This window comes from Rhineura floridana, chromosome 8, assembly GCF_030035675.1.
Source record: "Rhineura floridana isolate rRhiFlo1 chromosome 8, rRhiFlo1.hap2, whole genome shotgun sequence".
Lineage (NCBI taxonomy): Eukaryota > Metazoa > Chordata > Lepidosauria > Squamata > Rhineuridae > Rhineura > Rhineura floridana.
In genome coordinates this window covers 52,674,459-52,692,203 of record NC_084487.1, presented here as the reverse complement: position 1 = coordinate 52,692,203, position 17,745 = coordinate 52,674,459, and the positions used below count along the sequence as shown (strand labels likewise).

General features: G+C 41.5%; 1 protein-coding gene across 2 annotated transcripts in view; it reads right to left on the bottom strand.

The window, feature by feature from the left end:
• Nucleotides 1-295: 295 nt before the first annotated feature.
• LOC133390591 (ankyrin repeat and sterile alpha motif domain-containing protein 1B-like) overlaps nucleotides 296-17,745 on the bottom strand; it is a 102,714-nt gene continuing 85,264 nt past the window's right edge. For both annotated transcript variants that reach the window (XM_061639500.1, XM_061639501.1), the window contains exons 4-5: nucleotides 4,387-4,683; nucleotides 296-1,200 (exon numbers count right to left, since the gene is read on the bottom strand). In XM_061639500.1, coding sequence (XP_061495484.1) covers nucleotides 1,162-1,200; nucleotides 4,387-4,683 — 336 coding nt within the window. In that variant the 3' untranslated portion in view covers nucleotides 296-1,161. The remainder of the gene's footprint in view (nucleotides 1,201-4,386; nucleotides 4,684-17,745) is intronic.

Sequence of the window (17,745 nt, the reverse complement as noted above, 5' to 3'; positions counted from 1 at the left end):
TTTACACACAATATAGAAGTTGGGGTCAGTGAAAACAGTTTGGGATGCTATGAAGGCAATAGTCAGAGGGGCCTGCATTGCAGAAAAGAAAAAAACTACTGATAAGCTGAAAGAAGCTCTAGATAAGGATTTAGAATCTTTAGAATTTAAACATAACCAAATGAGTTCTATCAAAATCAGACATGAACTGGAAGCCATTAGACACAAGCTGGAAATGTTAGAAATTTCAAAAATAACAAAATCAATGATATATCTCAAACAAAAATAATATGAAAAGGGAAATCGTAACTCCAAATCATTAGCTAACCTATTGAAAAATAAGGTTACTTCTAATAAAATCTGGTGTATAAGAAAATCTAATGGGGGATTGACTTATGACACTAAAGAAATCCATGATGCTTTTACGGATTTTTATCAAAATCTTTATAGATCAGCAGAAACTAAGACAAACACTATATCAGCTTTTTTAGCAGACTTAAAAACTATGCCATTAGATGTAGATCAACAACACATTTTAAACAGCAGATTCACAGATGATGAAGTGATAAGAACTATTAAAAAGATAAAAACAACAAAACCCCTAGCCCAGATGGATTCTCAACTGATTTTTTTTTAAAAAAAATGTGACCTCTTAGTTTCTCATTTAACAAAATTGTTTAATATGATTTGGGAGGGTGGGAGGCTCCTCCAGCTTGCAGAATGTCTCACATAATTTTGATCACCAAACCAGGGAAAGATAACACTGACATGAATTCATATAGGCCAATTAATTTGATAAATCAGGACTAAAACTTTTTCACAGCCATACTGGCAAACAGAATTAGTCTTATGGCTCCAAACTTAATCAACCCAGATCAAGCAAATTTTACTAAAGAGTGGCAAATATCAGACCCAATCAGGCAAATTCTTAATGTCAGTTGGCATAATAAACATTACTGCAAACCGTTAGCAATTTTTAAATGTTATGCTTTAAAAGCATTCACTTCACTCCATTGGCCATTCTTGTTTCAGGTTTTACACAATTATATTTTGTAAAAAGGTTCATAACAGTCCTATAAGGCCTGTACTGTGAGAACATGGCTAGTACAAGAATAAATGCATTTGAGTCGGGTTACATTAAAATTGAAAAAGGGTGTCCTCTTTCCCTGCTTCTCTTTGCTTTCAGCATGGAACCTCTGGCACAAGGCATGAGAAAGGACCCTGAAATAAGGACATATAAAATAAATGATGTGGAACATAAAATTAGCAGATGACGTAGCCCTTTTATTATGTGATCTATTGCCATCTATGCACAAACTCAATTTTTTTCACAGAATTATGGAAAAATATCTGGATTTGCTATTAATTACATGAAGTCTGATTCTCTTTTTATTAATTTGGGTCCTATAATACAGGCACAGGTAAAAATATGCTAGGTATCAATATCCGTGCCAAATCATTTAAGTATCTTGGAGTTCTTATAACTAAAAATGTAAATAATTTATTCCATATTAATTTTTACCCAGTCATACAGAAGCTCTGTTCATATTTGAAATCTTGGGGGAGGAAATTGCTTATCAATTCTTGGCAAAATAGCCACCATACAAATGTTGCTTTTACCCCATTTTCTGTTTCTCTTCCAAGTTCTTCCCATTGTGATCCCTGATAAATATATGAAATCTTTGCAATTTGTAATTAACACATTTATTTTCCAACAAAAGAAACCCAGATTATTCTATTCTTTAATTTACTGTAAATCCAACAAGGAGGCAGGGGTATCCCAAACATAAAATTCTATTACAGTGCCTTTCAACTAAGACAACTGTTACATATTATTAAGGGCTCTGGCAACAAGCACTGGGTCACCATGGAAATGAATATGGCTAATACAGTTTCATTTAGAGTGCTACCATTTCAAATCCTTAAACCTCAAATTATAAACACTTTGCTAAATCTTCTTACAAAAAGTACTATACTTACCTGGAAAACTTGGCAACATAAATTGGCCCCAATAATATCCCCTCTAATACCCATTACTCATCACCCTAAATGCTTTACACCAGACAGGGAAACCCAATTAGAAGCTTGGAGCACCAAGGACTTCTATAGGCTATATGATTTTTATGCTATCACTCTTTATCCCTAAACCAGCTAAAACCTGCTTTAAGAGGTGCTAAGATAAATTGGCTTTTCTTTGTGCAAATCGGGAGCTTTATCAAACAGGAATTTGTTGTACAACAAGCTACAAGACTACTCACACAATTTGAGCAATTAGTAAGAAATATGACTAAACAGAGAAAGATCTTGTATTGAAGTTGTATAAAATTTCACTGAATGTGTCCTACAGCTCCACCACCTCACTTAAAACTCTATGGGGAACAGATGTGAGTGCTGAAATTCAGCTTAGTGACTGGAATAAACTTTGGGATGTCTAGTTTTATTAGATAAAACTAATTTATCGTTGGTACTACATCCCAGTATGACTCTCCCATATGTTCTCATCTCACCTGTATGTTGGAAAGATTGTAATAAACCTGGGTCCTATTTTCATTTATGGTAGTTTGTGATTATGTTACGAATGTTCGTGCTTTGGTTTATGAAGAAATGCTACCTATTTCACAAGAAAATTTATTATTTGATCCTAAATTGTTGCTGTTAAATATTTTTGAAGATGAACATTTAAACATAACATTGAAAGAACTTACAATTTACATGGCTTCAGCAGCGAAATTAGTCATTGTCGCAAACTGGAAATCAACCTCGGAGTTATCAATTGACCAATGGTACCAATCACTGTGAAACATTGCAGTTATGGAAAAGACCACACACCAGCTAAAGCTCCGACAAGGTTGTAACAAACCTGATACCTTCTTTATGGCATGGGATAAATTCATTGACTTTACATCAGAATACAGTTTTATGAAGACACCATCTATACAAGCTTGGCAGATTTGGCAACAAAAATGAAAAAGAAATCAATATATGTTTTTCTATAGATTTTTATTTTCAATCTGATAATATCCCTCACAATCTTTATGAGTTATTATTTTAACTATGTTTTCTCTTCCAAAACTGAAATGCACAACAAAAGTTTGGTTGTTGTTTATTTTTGTTAATGTTATATGTTATCTGCTTCTTATTCATCCACAGTGATGTTCTGATGGTTATGTAAAGCCACTATTCTTGATGAATGGAAGATAAATAATTTAAAATAATAAAAATTGTTTTAAAAAAAGATGCATAAGATCCTGGATTCAGTCCCTGGTATCTCCAGGCAGGATTGGGAAACCCTGAAGAGCAACTGCTAGTCAGAGTAGACAATACTGAGCTAGATAGACCAATATATGACTGAGTATAAGATGTTCCTATCACTCAGATGATTTTCAGTGCAACATTTTTGTTTGTTTGCTTTTGCAAAGCTTCATCACTGCAGCCTTTTCCCCATTTTAACTTGCTGGAAAAGCAAAAGAAATTCTGCAAAGAAACACTTTAGAAGTATATTTGCCATTTAACACTTATCAAATAATAATTTTCCTCAGATATTAGATGCAATATTAAAATAGCAGTCAACTGAAGCAAAAGTATTCCCCTGTTTCATATAAGGTTATTTATTTAAACTGGGATCCAAAGGTCTTTGCGGGAAGGGGACACATAGTGAAGCTTTATGAGCATCTGTGCCTAAAGCAGCCCTGCACTTATGAATAAACTAATTCCTAAACTCCTAGACATTCTGGGCTGGAAGTGGCCTCTGATTAACATACCTAGGAAAAATACTCAAAGGTCATCCTACTATGCAGAAGATTTCTAACCCATTATTTTGCTTCTAACCCCATCAATAGTCGGTAACACTATTTAACATGATTTTACATACCCTATGTTTATGCAATGAAAATAACTCTAAGCTTATTCTTGGCCACTAAATGCTTGCCCAAATAAAACTGCCTTCTTGTTGCCTCCAAAACTTTACTGAGGATACTGAACAAAAGAAGGTAAGTAACAGAGCTGGGAAATACACACTGAGAACACCTTTATTTGCTCTTACCTATTGCTGAATGCACAGAAGCAGTTGTTTTCAAATTAGCTTTGAAACTGTAAAGAATGTGGAAGGAGAAAGTATCTGATATCATCAGGTTTTATATGTCAGATCCAGCTCCTTGAAATATGTCAGGGAGGCAATAATAAGCCAATGCAGGCATGGAATACTGGTGTAATATACCTCTGGTAGTCAGGTATAGAGCCATTCTGTTGGGCTCAATTTGCAAAGTCTAAGTTGTACTTTATTTTTCATATACTACTTTGTGGTGTTTAATTACAGTGTTGCAAATACAGCTACTATGTCATCTCTTTATCTAAATGGAACAAAATAAAGCTTTATTGAAATAATAATTTTTAAAACTGTATACTAACGTGGCAGCTGACATCCATTCCAGCTTCTAGTAGCACCTGTACAACCGCTTTGTGGCCATTGCGTGCAGCAAGATGCAAAGGAGTATGTTTTCTTGTGTTACAGCTCATCAAATTTGGATATGCATTAATGATCATCTTCACCACTTGTAGACGGCCATATAAGGCTGCCAAATCCAGTGGAGTCTCTAACTTGTTGTTTCTTATCGTAGGATCTGTAAGTTCTTCAAGCAAAATAGCTGCTACTTCTGAGTGTCCATACTGGGCTGCACAGTGTAAAGCTGTTTCATTTTCATTGTTCTGTTACAAGAGGGGGGAAAAAAGTCTTGTCAACAACTGTACAACACTTAGCATAGTATTTTTATATATGTGATTTGAGCATACTGAAATAGATCAAGATACTCTTTTAATAATCAGTTTTGCCAATTGCCTTCCTTCTATTGCTGAAATAGCTATGACAGCTCTACCTTCCTTCTATTGCAACTGAGACAGTCTTACTCCCCCCCTGTCTTATAGCAGCATGAGGAAATAAACCTTGGCAACATGCAAAGTATCATCTGAACATGGCTCTGTATATGTTGCTCACGGGGCTTACTGAAGCTAACCCAAATGAAAACATTTTCTTGTCCAACTTATTTTCTTTAAACAGGTTCCAAATTTGTCAACATATGAAAACATAGAAAATCACAGCAAAATAACAGTTATAATTGCTAATATGAGAATAGGATTTTGTGCATATTTGAACTCTTAAGACTAAAAGTGTTTTAATATTGGAACTAACACTCCACTCAGTTTTATATACATAATTAATTATTTTTATATATGACTTAAGTACCTATTGACTGATAAAAACCTGGGTTACGCTATTTTTGATTTTTGATGTCTCTAAAATTAAAAGCTTTGGCTTAGATTTTAGGATTCCAGGGTATAAGGCTCTGATTTCTCTCCATTACCCAAGTCACTATGGAGGGTCATTCAACCCTCTGACAGCATTTTTGACAGGTAGATGACATCATACCCCTTCTCTTGCATAAAGACAAATTTAGATCCTTTGGCCATGAACAACCACTGCCTTGGTTTTTTTGGGGTGAGGTGATAACAGCAGGTGGTAACCTCTCAATTCCAGGCACTTTTGGATGATAGTAATTACTTGGATCTATTCCAGTCTGGGATCAAGCTGGTTATGGGACAGAAACAGCTTTAGTTACCCTAGTGCAGTGTACTTCAGCTGTGATTCCCTTCCATTGAACCTGCATCAAAATTCTTCATGACATGCTTTTGGAAAAGCACTGAAGACCTTTTTCTTTTCTTTTTCAATTGGCCTTCCATGTGTGATGTTCTAGCTAAATTTCTTTCTGGTTCTGTTTTTTTAAAAAATATGTAGAGTATTGTTGAGTGGTAGTTTTAAATCTTAACATTTTATATTATTGTTCTTTTAATCTTTTTTATTGTAAGCTACTTCAGATATCCTAAAATATTTTTAAAATATTTGGGAGCCTAAAATATTTTATAAATAAATAAATAAAAATGTTGTCTCTAGCACAATGGGATCTAGGGCTTCAAGCCAATATATTTAACAATTCTATTCTCTATGTAATAACTATTCGACATTGTACAGCTACCCAAATCAAATACATATGAATTGTAGAAATAGTAATAATAGTAGAAATAAACATAGCACTTCACATTTATTTGCATGCAGAACTGCAAAAAATCACTACAAAACTTCATGCAAATATTTCACAATTGGATAAGCAAATGTTCCCATGTTTTAAAAATACAACATTTAGAAATTAAGCACAATTGTTTTATATAAAGTAATAACACATACCTAACCATTACAATTCACATTTATTTTAATTCACATTTATACTTTAATTATATCCTTTAAAAAATGAGAGCCAGTGTGGTGTAGTGGTTAGAGTGCTGGACTTCGACCTGGGAGACCAGGGTTTGAATCCCCACACAGCCATGAAGCTCACTGGGTGACCCTGGGCCAGTCACTGCCTGTCAGCCTCAGAGGAAGGAATGGTAAACCACCTCTGAATACCGCTTACCATGAAAACCCTATTCATAGGGTCACCATAAGTCAGGATTGACTTGAAGGCAGTCCATTTCCATAGGGATAAAATACCCATTTAACAGCACAAGTCTATGTATGTCTACTTAGAGGGAAGCCCCATTGGCTTCAAGGGTCTTACTCCAAGATAAACGTGTATAAGGAGCAATTCAAAGCTCTGGCTGGAAGTAGCAAGGTAGAACAATGTGGCAAATCTACCAGTGAATCTGAAGCCCTGATGACCAAGGCAGAAGGTGGTGGACGGTTGTTTTTTACTTTTTCCTGCATCAGATCCAGGGCCCTTCTGTGGGAGATGGACTAGCTCCAACAGATCCATCATTGACCTTGCTGGGGGGGGGCATGCCTCATTTGTGCCTTCCAACGGCTATTGCCCAGTAGGAGCCCAGGGCAGCAAACAAAAACACTATAAAAACAGACTTTGTATTAAAACAAAACATATTTAAAAACATATTAAAACAAGAAATCTTTAAAAACATCTTAAAAAGCAATTCCAACACAGATGCAGAAAGGCATAAGGTCTCTGCTTAAAAGACTTGTTGAAAGAGGAAGGTCTCCAGTAGGCACCAAAAAGATAAGAGATAGCGCCTGTCTAATATTTAACGGGACGGAATTCCAAAGGATAGATGCCATTACACTAATGGTCTGCATCTTATGTTGTGTGAAATGGACCTCCTGATAAGATTGTATCTGCAGGAGGCCCTCACCTGCAGAGCTCAGTGATGGGCTGGGTATACAAGAGGTATGAAGATCTTTCAGATATCCTGGTCCCGAGCTGTATAGGGCTTTGTACATCAAAACCAGAAACTTGAACTTAGACCAGAAGCTAATGTGCAGCCAGTGCAATTCTTTCAGCAGTGGGGTGACATGTTGCCAATGCCCTCCTCCAGACAGCAGTTGCGCCACTGCATTTTGGATGAGTTGCAGCTTCCAGACCATCCTCAAGGGCAGCCCCACATAGAGCGCATTACAGTAATCCAGCCTGGAGGTTACCAGTGCATGAACAACAGTGATCAGGCTATCCTGGCCCAGAAATGGCCACAACTGTCTTACTAGCCGAAGCTGGTAAACGGTAGTCCTAGCCACTGAGGTCACCTGGGCATCTAGTGGCAAAGATGGATCCAAGAGCACCCCCAGACTATGGAGTATGACCCCATCCAAAGCAGGCAACTGACCAATTATCTGAACTCAGGAACCACCAACCCTCAGCACCTCCATCTTGCTAGGATTCAGACTCACTTTGTTGGCCCTCATCCAGCCTACTACCGAGTCCAGGCACCAGTCCAGGGCTTGCATGGCCTCTACCAATTCAGAAGTTACAGAGCCTGAACCCAGATTGGAATTGATCAAGACATGCAAGAGTACATGCAATTGCCTCAATGCCTCATTGTTTGTTTGCAGCTGGACAGCCACCTGTTGGGTATGCTTTAATTTGGATTCTTGCATGGAGCAGGGATTGGGCTCAATGGCCTTATAAGCTCCTTCCGGCTCTATGATTCTATTATTCAATTGCTGCACTACAACCCTCTCAATCATCTTCCCTAAAAAGGGGGTATTTGTGATTGTGATTTGTGATCAAACAAAGGGGTCCAGGGTGGGCTTTTTCAGTAGTGGTTAGAGCACTGCTTCTTTCAGGGCAGCTAGAACCACTCCCTCCTGCAATGAGGAATTGACCACACCCTGGATCCACTTGGTCAAATCCCCTCAGCAAGCTTTAATTAGCCAAGAAGGGCAAGGGTCAAGAGGACATGTTGCTGGTTGCATCATCCCAAGCACCTTGTCCATGTCATCAGGCAGCATCAACTGAAACCGATCCTAATAAGTTGCAATAGACATTGCACTGGACAGCTCACTGCGGACTACAGTAGATGTGGATGGGGCATCAAGATTGCTACAGAGGTAAAAAAAAAAAGATTGCTATGAAGGTGAGCAACTTTACCCTCAAAGTGCCTTGCAAACAATTCACAGTGGGTCTTAAGGGTCTAAAACTCAGTTTCCTGGAGTTGATGTCAACAGACCCCTGACAATATGGAAAAGCTCCACAGGAGGGCTACTTGAAAATAAAATGGTGACAAAGAAGTGGGTCTTCTTCACCACTCTCACTGCCACACGGTTATGATGTTTTACTCGTGCCTGATCAGCTCACAGCATGTCTTTTGCCACTTGCGCTCTAGCCATCATCCAGCCTGTTTTATTGCACTTAGGTTACTGGTGTACCAAGGTGCAAACTGGGCTTCAAATTGCCAGAGAGGGCGCTCAGGGACAACCGTGTTAAGAACCTGATGTCCCTTGCTGTTCCACAGCATGACAAGGGCTTCAACAGGGTCACCTGCTCTATATACTGGGAACTCCCAAAGGGCATTCAAGAATCCTGTGGATTCCATTAGTCTTTGGGGGTGGACCATCTTAATCAGTCCACCATCCCTGCAGGGCAAGATCAGAGCCGCAAGTGTTAACTTCACCAGGAAGTGGTCTGACCATGACAATGGAGTGAGATCCACCACCACCCCATCTCCAGACCACCCCTTCCTCCATCTGGAACAAAAACCAAGTTGAGGATGTGCCCTGCTCTACACATCGGGACAGTGATAGCTTGAGACAGCCCATGGTTGTTATGGAGGCCATGAAGTCTTGAGCTGAAACACTGGAGGCAGCCTCAGCATGGACACTGAAATCACCCAAGACTATCATTCTGGGCTCCTCCAACATCAAAGCTGACATGGCGTCCACCAGCTCTGTCAGAGTAGCTGCAAGACAGTACACCAGCAGCAACCCTAGTTTACTGTCTCCTTGGCCTTGGCCCAACAACAGGTGCAGGCCCTCACAGCTCCAAGACAGAGTGATTTCCCAGTGACAGAGATTGAAGTTCTATAGACCACAGCAACCCCTGCCCTGTCCCTGCAACCTGTGCTGGTGTTACACCTAGTATCCAGGTGGACAAAGCTGGGTCAGATCAACTCCTCCCAGCTCATCCACCCAGGTCTCAGTAATGCACACCAAATTGGCATCTTCATCCACAATCAAATCATGGATCAGTGTGGTGGTCTTATTGTATACCAATCTGGAGTTAAACAACAGCACACACAGGCCAGTGGGCATAGCAGATGAGCAACGAGGAACATGTCCATGGGTCGAATGGGAGGGAGGCACAAGGCGTAGGTAGCCTTGTCCTCATCTTCTATGGTAGCTCACCACCTCCACATGCCTATACCTCCCTCTACCTGTGATCAGTGAAATTGGGGTGGCATAACCCATGTCCCTCCTTGTTGGAATTGGGGCAAGAGCAACTCCTGTTTGGGTTCTTTTGTTTGTATTTCAGAAGGAAGATAGTGTTAGGGTCCTCCAGCTGGCTAGGCTTGCTTACCTTTACCTGTGCTGTTCTCTACCTAACTTCCTTACGTTGTAAACTGATATGCTCAGAGAAGCTGACCTGCCCCTCCTTATTTATTTATTTTATTTATTTATTTATTACATTGTTATACCGCCCCACTAGCATAGCTCTCTGGGCGGTGTACAACAAAGCAATACAAATATATACAACAAAATCCAATAATAACATACAACAAAAAATACAAAAAGCTAAAAACAATTACAACACATTTTAAAACTGAATTAAGTTAGATTAAAAAGCCTCAGAAAAGAGGAAGGTTTTAACTTGGCGCCGAAAGGATAACAATGTCGGCGCCAAGCACACCTCATCAGGGAGACTGTTCCACAGTTCGGGGGCCACCACTGAGAAGGCCCTAGTTCTTGTTACCACCCTCCGAGCTTCTCTATGAGTCGGAACTCGGAGGAGGGCCTTCGATGTAGAACGCAGTGTACGGGCAGGTTCGTATCGGGAGAGGCGTTCCAACAGATACTGTGGTCCTGCGCCGTATAAGGCTTTATAGGTCAAAACCAGCGCTTTGAATCTGGCCCGGAAGCAAATTGGAAGCCAGTGCAGGCGAGCCAGAACAGGTGTTATATGTTTGGACCGCTTGGTCCTCGTTATCAATCTGGCCGCCGCGTTTGCACAAGCTGTAGCTTCCGAACTGTCTTCAGAGGCAGCCCTACGTACAGTGCATTGCTTCCTTTGTGTTCTTCTTTGACTGTCCAAGGAGAGAGGAGACATCTTTGTATTTGCTCTCTCTCCTGAGCCATGAGGGCAATACCCAAGTCTGGGCATTGTGCCTCCAACTTAGTTAGTTAGTTAATTAGAACTAGGTATGCCTTTCCTATTTACTATGTATTTCTATAAATAAAATAGCCTTTCTTTACTAAGTCTTAAGTCTCAGTGATCTAAATGCAGGGTAAAAGCCTGCTTCTAAGATAAATACGCACACTGGCACACACGCAGCTCAGACTGAATCACTCTGCATATACATATTTCCATAACAAAGGGTTATGCTGGCCCAATAAGCTAAATTGAATTGCAAGTTGTGCCTGAAAGCTAAAAAGGCTACGTACTGTGTGTGATTTACAAAAGAGATCAAAAGGAGACTAGGTTATAGAAAGAAAAGCAGAACAAAAGATAGGAAACAATGGCTGAAGAATCAACACTTAAGACAAGCATCCCAAGTCTGGAGAAGGGCAATTATGCGATTTGGTCACTATGTATCTGATGGAAAGAATAATTATTATAAAACCAGCTTTTGTAATAGATACTGGGGCTACCATATATAAATGGTAAAAATTTGTTTAAGAACTTTAGCCCCCCATACACAGAATGTAATTACTGCATCAGGAGACATTTTCTGTTTTCAAGGAATATGCATGGTGGAGCTACTTTGCAAAATGCCAGAGGGCGACAGAGAGCTTCAACTGAAAAACTGCCTATTTGTTCCAGCATTTAAAGATAATTTAATAAGCATCACTAAAATAATGGAGCTTGGAGGTCAACTTTATTTAAGTGACAAAATTTGCCAAGTTTTAGATGAAGGAGAAGTGCGTTGTACTGCAAAATTGAAAAATGGACTTTTGCATTTGGAATATTTGGAGACTGCATGCAAATACAGCCAAAAACCCTGTGATTCTGGATGTTTACATGTTTGGCATAGAAGAATGGGGCATGTCAGTTTAGCCAGAATCAGTGCTCTAGAGAAGGAAATTTTGGCTATATGCATTAAAATTGGACAATGTAAATCCACAGGAAAATGTGAATGTTGTATAATGACAAAAAGTGTAAAACCAAACTTTCTGAAGGAAAGTGAAAGGAAAACTACAAACCCTCTAGAATTAATTCACACAGACCTTTATGGACCCATTAGAATGCCATCACAGGGCCGAAATGTACACTTGCTCACTTTCATAGATGATTACTCGAAGTATACTACAACGTACCTACTGAGAGATAAAAATTAACTATTTCAAAAACTGAAGGACTATATCAGAATTGTATCCAACAAATTTGGCAGAAAGCCACAGATTATAAGATCTGACAATGGAGGAGCATGTGTGTCCAGAACATAAGCACATAAGAAGAGCCTGCTGGATCAGGCCAGTGGCCCATCTAGTCCAGCATCCTGTTCTCACAGTGGCCAACCAGGTGCCTGGGGGAAGCCCGCAAGCAGGACCTGAGTGCAAGAACACTCTCCCCTCCTGAGGCTTCCGGCAACTGGTTTTCAGAAACATACACCCTCTGACTAGGGTGGCAGAGCACAGCCATCATGGCTAGTAGCCACTGACAGCCCTGTCCTCCATGAATTTGTCTAATCTTCTTTTAAAGCCGTCCAAGCTGGTGGCCATTACTGCGTCTTGTGGGAGCAAATTCCATAGTTTAACTATGCGCTGAGTAAAGAAGTACTTCCTTTTGTCTGTCCTGAATATTCCAACATTCAGCTTCTTTGAATGTCCACGAGTTCTAGTATTATGAGAGAGGGAGAAGAACTTTTCTCTATCCACTTTCTCAATGCCATGCATAATTTTATACACTTCTATCATGTCTCCTCTGACCCGCCTTTTCTCTAAACTAAAAAGCCCCAAATGCTGCAACCTTTCCTCGTAAGGGAGTCGCTCCATCCCCTTGATCATTCTGGTTGCCCTCTTCTGAACCTTTTCCAACTCTATAATATCCTTTTTGAGATGAGGCGACCAGAACTGTACACAGTATTCCAAATGCAGCCGCACCATAGATTTATACAACGGCATTATGATATCGGCTGTAATTATCCCTAGCATGGAATTTGCTTTTTTCACAGCTGCCGCACACTGGGTCGACATTTTCCTCGTGCTGTCCACTACAACCCCGAGGTCTCTCTCCTGGTCGGTCACCGCCAGTTCAGACCCCATGAGCGTATATGTGAAATTCAGATTTTTTGCCCCAGTATGCATAACTACACACTTGTTTATATTGAATTGCATTTGCCATTTTTCCGCCCATTCACTCAGTTTGGAGAGGTCTTTTTGGAGCTCTTCGCAATCCCTTTTTGTTTTAACAACCCTGAACAATTTAGTATCGTTAGCAAACTTGGCCACTTCACTGCTCACTCTTAATTCTAGGTCATTAATGAAAAGTACAGGTCCCAATACCGATCCTTGAGGGACTTCACTTTCTACAGCCCTCCATTAGGAGACCTGTCCATTTATTTACTCTCTGCTTTCTGCTTTTTAACCAATTCCTTATCCACAAGAGGACCTCTCCTCTTATTCCATGACTGCTAAGCTTCCTCAGAAGTTTTTGGTGAGGTACCTTGTCAAAAGCTTTTTGAAAGTCTAAGTACACTATGTCCATTGGATCACCTCTATCTATATGCTTGTTGACACTCTCAAAGAATTCTAATAGGTTACTGAGACAGGACTTTCCCTTGCAGAAGCCGTGCTGGCTCTGCTTCAGCAAGGCTTGTTCTTCTATGTGCTTAGTTAATCTAGCTTTAATAATACTTTCTACCAGTTTTCCAGGGACAGAAGTTAAGCTAACTGGCCTGTAATTTCTAGGATCCCCCCCCCCGGATCCCTTTTTGAAGATTTAGTTACATTTGCCACTTTCCAGTCCTCAGGCACGGAGGAGGACCCGAGGGACAAGTTACATATTTTAGTTAGCAGATCAGCAATTTCACATTTGAGTTCTTTGAGAACTCTCAGGTGGATACCATCCGGGCCCGGTGATTTGTCAGTTTTTATATTGTCTATTAAGCCTAGAACTTCCTCTCTCATTACCACAATTTGTCTCAGTTCCTTAGAATCCTTTCCTGCAAATGTTAGTTCAGGTTCAGGGATCTGCCCTATATCTTCCACTGTGAAGACAGAAAAATTCATTTACGTTCTCTCGTTCTTTAGTACACCTTTGACTCCCTTATCATCCAAGGGTCCAATCGCCTCCCTAGATGGTCTCCTGCTTTGAATGTATTTATAGAATTTGTTGTTGTTGGTTTTTATGTTCTTAGCAATGTGCTCCTCAAATTCTTTTTTAGCATCCCTTATTTCTTCTTGCATTTTTTTTGCCAGAGTTTGTGTTCCTTTTTATTTTCTTCATTCGGACAAAACTTCCATTTTCTGAAGGAAGACTTTTTGTCTCTAAGAGCTTCCTTGACTTTGCTCGTTAACCATGCTGGCATCTTCTTGGCCCTGGTGGTACCTTTTCTGATCTGTGGTATGCACTCCAGTTGAGCTTCTAATATAGTGTTTTTAAACAACTTCCAAGCATTTTTGAGTGATGTGACCCTCCAGGGCTATGCAAGACTTTCTACGTGAGGAAGGCATAGAGCACCAGACTACTGTTGCTTATACACCAGAACAAAATGGGGTTGCGGAACACATGAACCGAACTCTTGGACAGATTAGTTCCTTGTTGCAAGATGCAGAGTTACCACAGAAATACTGGGGGGAAGCAGTGGTTACTGCCACCTATCTGCAGAATCCACTTCCGGCAGCTGCAACCAACAAAACACCTTTTGAACTATGGCATGATTGGACACCAGTCGTGTCTCACCTTTGTGTATTCAGCTGCAAGGCCTTTGTACACATGACAAAACAAAAGAGGTCAAAATTTGACAGCACTGACAAGAAGTCATATTCACTGGATATTCTTCAACACAGAAGGGATACTGAGTCATAGATCCCAAAACTGGTGAAGTTGTATACAGAGCTGTCCACTTTGATGAAGTAAAGTGTGCACACCAACCAGAAGGAGCACCAACCAAACAGATGACAGCGAAATGGAAGAAGACACTGAGCTATTCTTCCACAATAGAAGGAATCACAATAATACACCAGTATAGGAAGATGAGGAGTCTGGGCCAGAAGAGGCATCAGAGTCAGAAGGGGCAGCTGAAGCGCCAGCACCCAGATGGTCTGAATACACCAACAAAGGGGTACCACCAGACAGACTTGCTTACCTTGTGAGAGATGAATTTCCAGAGCTAGAGACCTGGAAAGAGATTGAAGCCTTAGCCAAAGCTGAAGTTGAGAGGCTGAGGCAGCCACCCAAGGAAGAGCTGGAAGCTCTACACAAGAATAAAACTTGGACAGTGATCAAGCTTCCTCAAGAAAGAAGAGATGTAGGCTGCAAGAGGATATTCAAGAAAAAGTCAGCTGAAGGAAATGTTGAAAGATACAAGACAAGCCATTGGAAAGCTTCTGTATATCAGCACTGTTACCAGGCCAGATGTGGCTACAGCAGTGGGATACTTGTGCAGAAAAACCAGCCTGCCAACCAAGAAGGACTGGGAAGCAATCAAGAGAGTGGTGAGATATCTGAAGGGCACTGCAACCATGAAACTGAAGTTAGCGGCTAACCAAGATTCCAAACTAGTCAGACATGCAGATGCTGATTGGGCTGAATTTATTTATTTATTTATTTATTGAATTTCTTAGTCGCCCATCTGGCTGGCTATCCAGCCACTCTGGGCAACGTACAAACTAAACATACAAATACAATAAGCATTAAAAATCTGGAAACAAGAATAATAAAATCTAGCTACACTACAAATCAAAAATCCAGTGGAAACATCTTCTACTATGGAGATTTAGTGATCAGCTGGGCTAGTAAGAAACAAGAGACTGTAGCACTCTCTTCCACAGAAGCAGAGTATATGTCAGCTTCTGAAGCAAGCAGACAGCTGACATGGCTACTTGAACTGTTCAAAGATTTAGGCATCTCTATACCTGGGCCTGTTGTGATGCATGAGGACAACCAAGGATGCATCAGACTCATGGAGTCAGAAGGGGTGAGCTCACAAACCAAGGACATAGACGTGAAGCACCATTTCATTAGAGATAACTACTGCAGAGGACTACTTAAGATGGAGTATTGCCCAAAGAAAGACATGACTGCAGATGCTCTGACAAAGGCGTTGGGCAAAGTCAGATACTGCAAGCTGTGAGACAAGATGAACCTCATGGGCTGAACCAAACACTCATTGAGAAGGGGTGTTGGAAGTGGGGCAAGAGCAATTCCTGTTTGGGTTCTTTTGTTTGTATTCCAGAAGGAAGATAAAGTTAGGTTCCTCCAGCTGGCTAGGCTTGCTTACCTTTATCTGTGCTGTTCTCTACCTAGCTTCCTTCCGTTGTAAACTGATATGCTCAGGGAAACGAGCTAGAGGGAGCCCCAGCTGACGAAGCGTCAAGGCCCTAGCTGACAAAGCATCAAGGCGAGTTAAGCAGCAGAGCGAAAAGAGGGTAAGTAGCTCCCATTTATTCCATTATTTAAATTGAAATAAAACAGCTCAGAGAAATAACTAATAAGGGCAGCCCAAGGTCACCCTGAGCTAGGAGCCAAATCCTGAAAGAACCTATATCTTAGGAGACAGATCCTAGGAGAAGGAAGCGTATAGAAAGCTAGTTTTCAACACCACCCTAGCAGGAAAGCTTCAGGGGACACTGTAAACAAGGCTAAATTCCAGTCGGAGAGAAGGGGGAAAAGGAAACTCCACCGATACATACAGGGAGTCAGCTCAGTCCTTGCTAAAAAGGGCAGCTTCAGCCTTCCTGAAACACAACCACAAGCTCTGTTTCCCTAGGTTAAAGAAAGGTCAGGCTGTTCTAGGTGGGAAAACAACAAACACAAAAGACTTGCCTGGAAGGCGCAGCCCCTTGATTAGATTAAAAGCAGCCAAAAGCTTAAACAGCCCCGCCCCTTGCTCAGGAAGGAAGCCTGAGAGAATACTAAAGAGTTAAGCCCCAGCTGATAGCCATCAGCCTCAAGTAACACATCATTGGCTGGCAGCAGTAGCTGGGAGGAACCAGCCACACATATAAAGTCAGAGCACCCTAGCGAGGGAGCCTGCTCCACGAGCTAGAGGGAGCCCCAGCTGACAAAGCGTCAAGGCGAGTTAGGCAGCAGAGCGAGTTAGGCAGCAGGGCGAGTTAGGCAGCAGGGCGAGTTAGGCAGCAGGGCGAGTTAGGCAGCAGGGCGAGTTAGGCAGCAGGGCCCCCCACTCTGCCCGTCTGTTCCCTGACCTCAACTAAACCGCAGTCTCCAACCCATTGACGTAATAAACCTTAAACAAAACTATGCAGGTAAGAAGCCAGCAGGGGTGTGGGGGCTTTCCAGTGTTTTGCACCACCTGCAGCATGTACGACTATCTGCCTGTTGGACAGAAGTCGTGGGTATGCTCTCGGTGCAATGAGCTCCTGGCTCTCCGGGAACGACTTCATTTCCTTGAGGCCAAGGTGGCAGACCTGGAAAAGCTGAGAGAGGCAGAGAGGTGTGTGGAGGAGGCCTTCAGGGACGTTATAGCTGTATCCCACTCCAACGATGATAGCTCTCCTGCTATCATGGACAACGATGGTCTCGGGGAAGGAGAGCATCCAGCTGAGGAAGAGGGAAACGATCCCTTAGAAGGGACCCATTCCTTGGGGGATGAACAGCTATTCTCTCGTGCCGAGGATATATCTCCAGGGGCTGGAGGGATCCTTGTAGTGGGTGATTCGATCATTAGGAACATAGACAGTGGGGTGTGTGATGGGTGTGTAGACCACAAGGTGTTTTGCCTGCCTGGTGCGAAGGTTGCGGATATCGCCCGTCGTTTAGATAGTTTGGTAGACAGTGCTGGGAAGGAGTCAGTGGTCGTGGTGCACGTTGGCACCAACGACATGGGGAAATGCAGCCGTGAGGTCCTGGAAGCAAAATTTAGGTTGCTAGGTAGGATGCTGAAAGCCAGGACCTCCAAGGTGGCTTTCTCTGAAATGCTACTGGTTCCACGCGCAGGACCAGCCAGACAGGCCCAGCTTTGCAGTCTCAATGCGTGGATGAGACAATGGTGTCGGGTGGAAGGGTTTGGATTTGTTAGGCACTGGGGAACATTTTGGGACAAGCCGGGCCTGTACAAAAGGGACGGGCTCCACTTGAACCAGAATGGAACCAGACT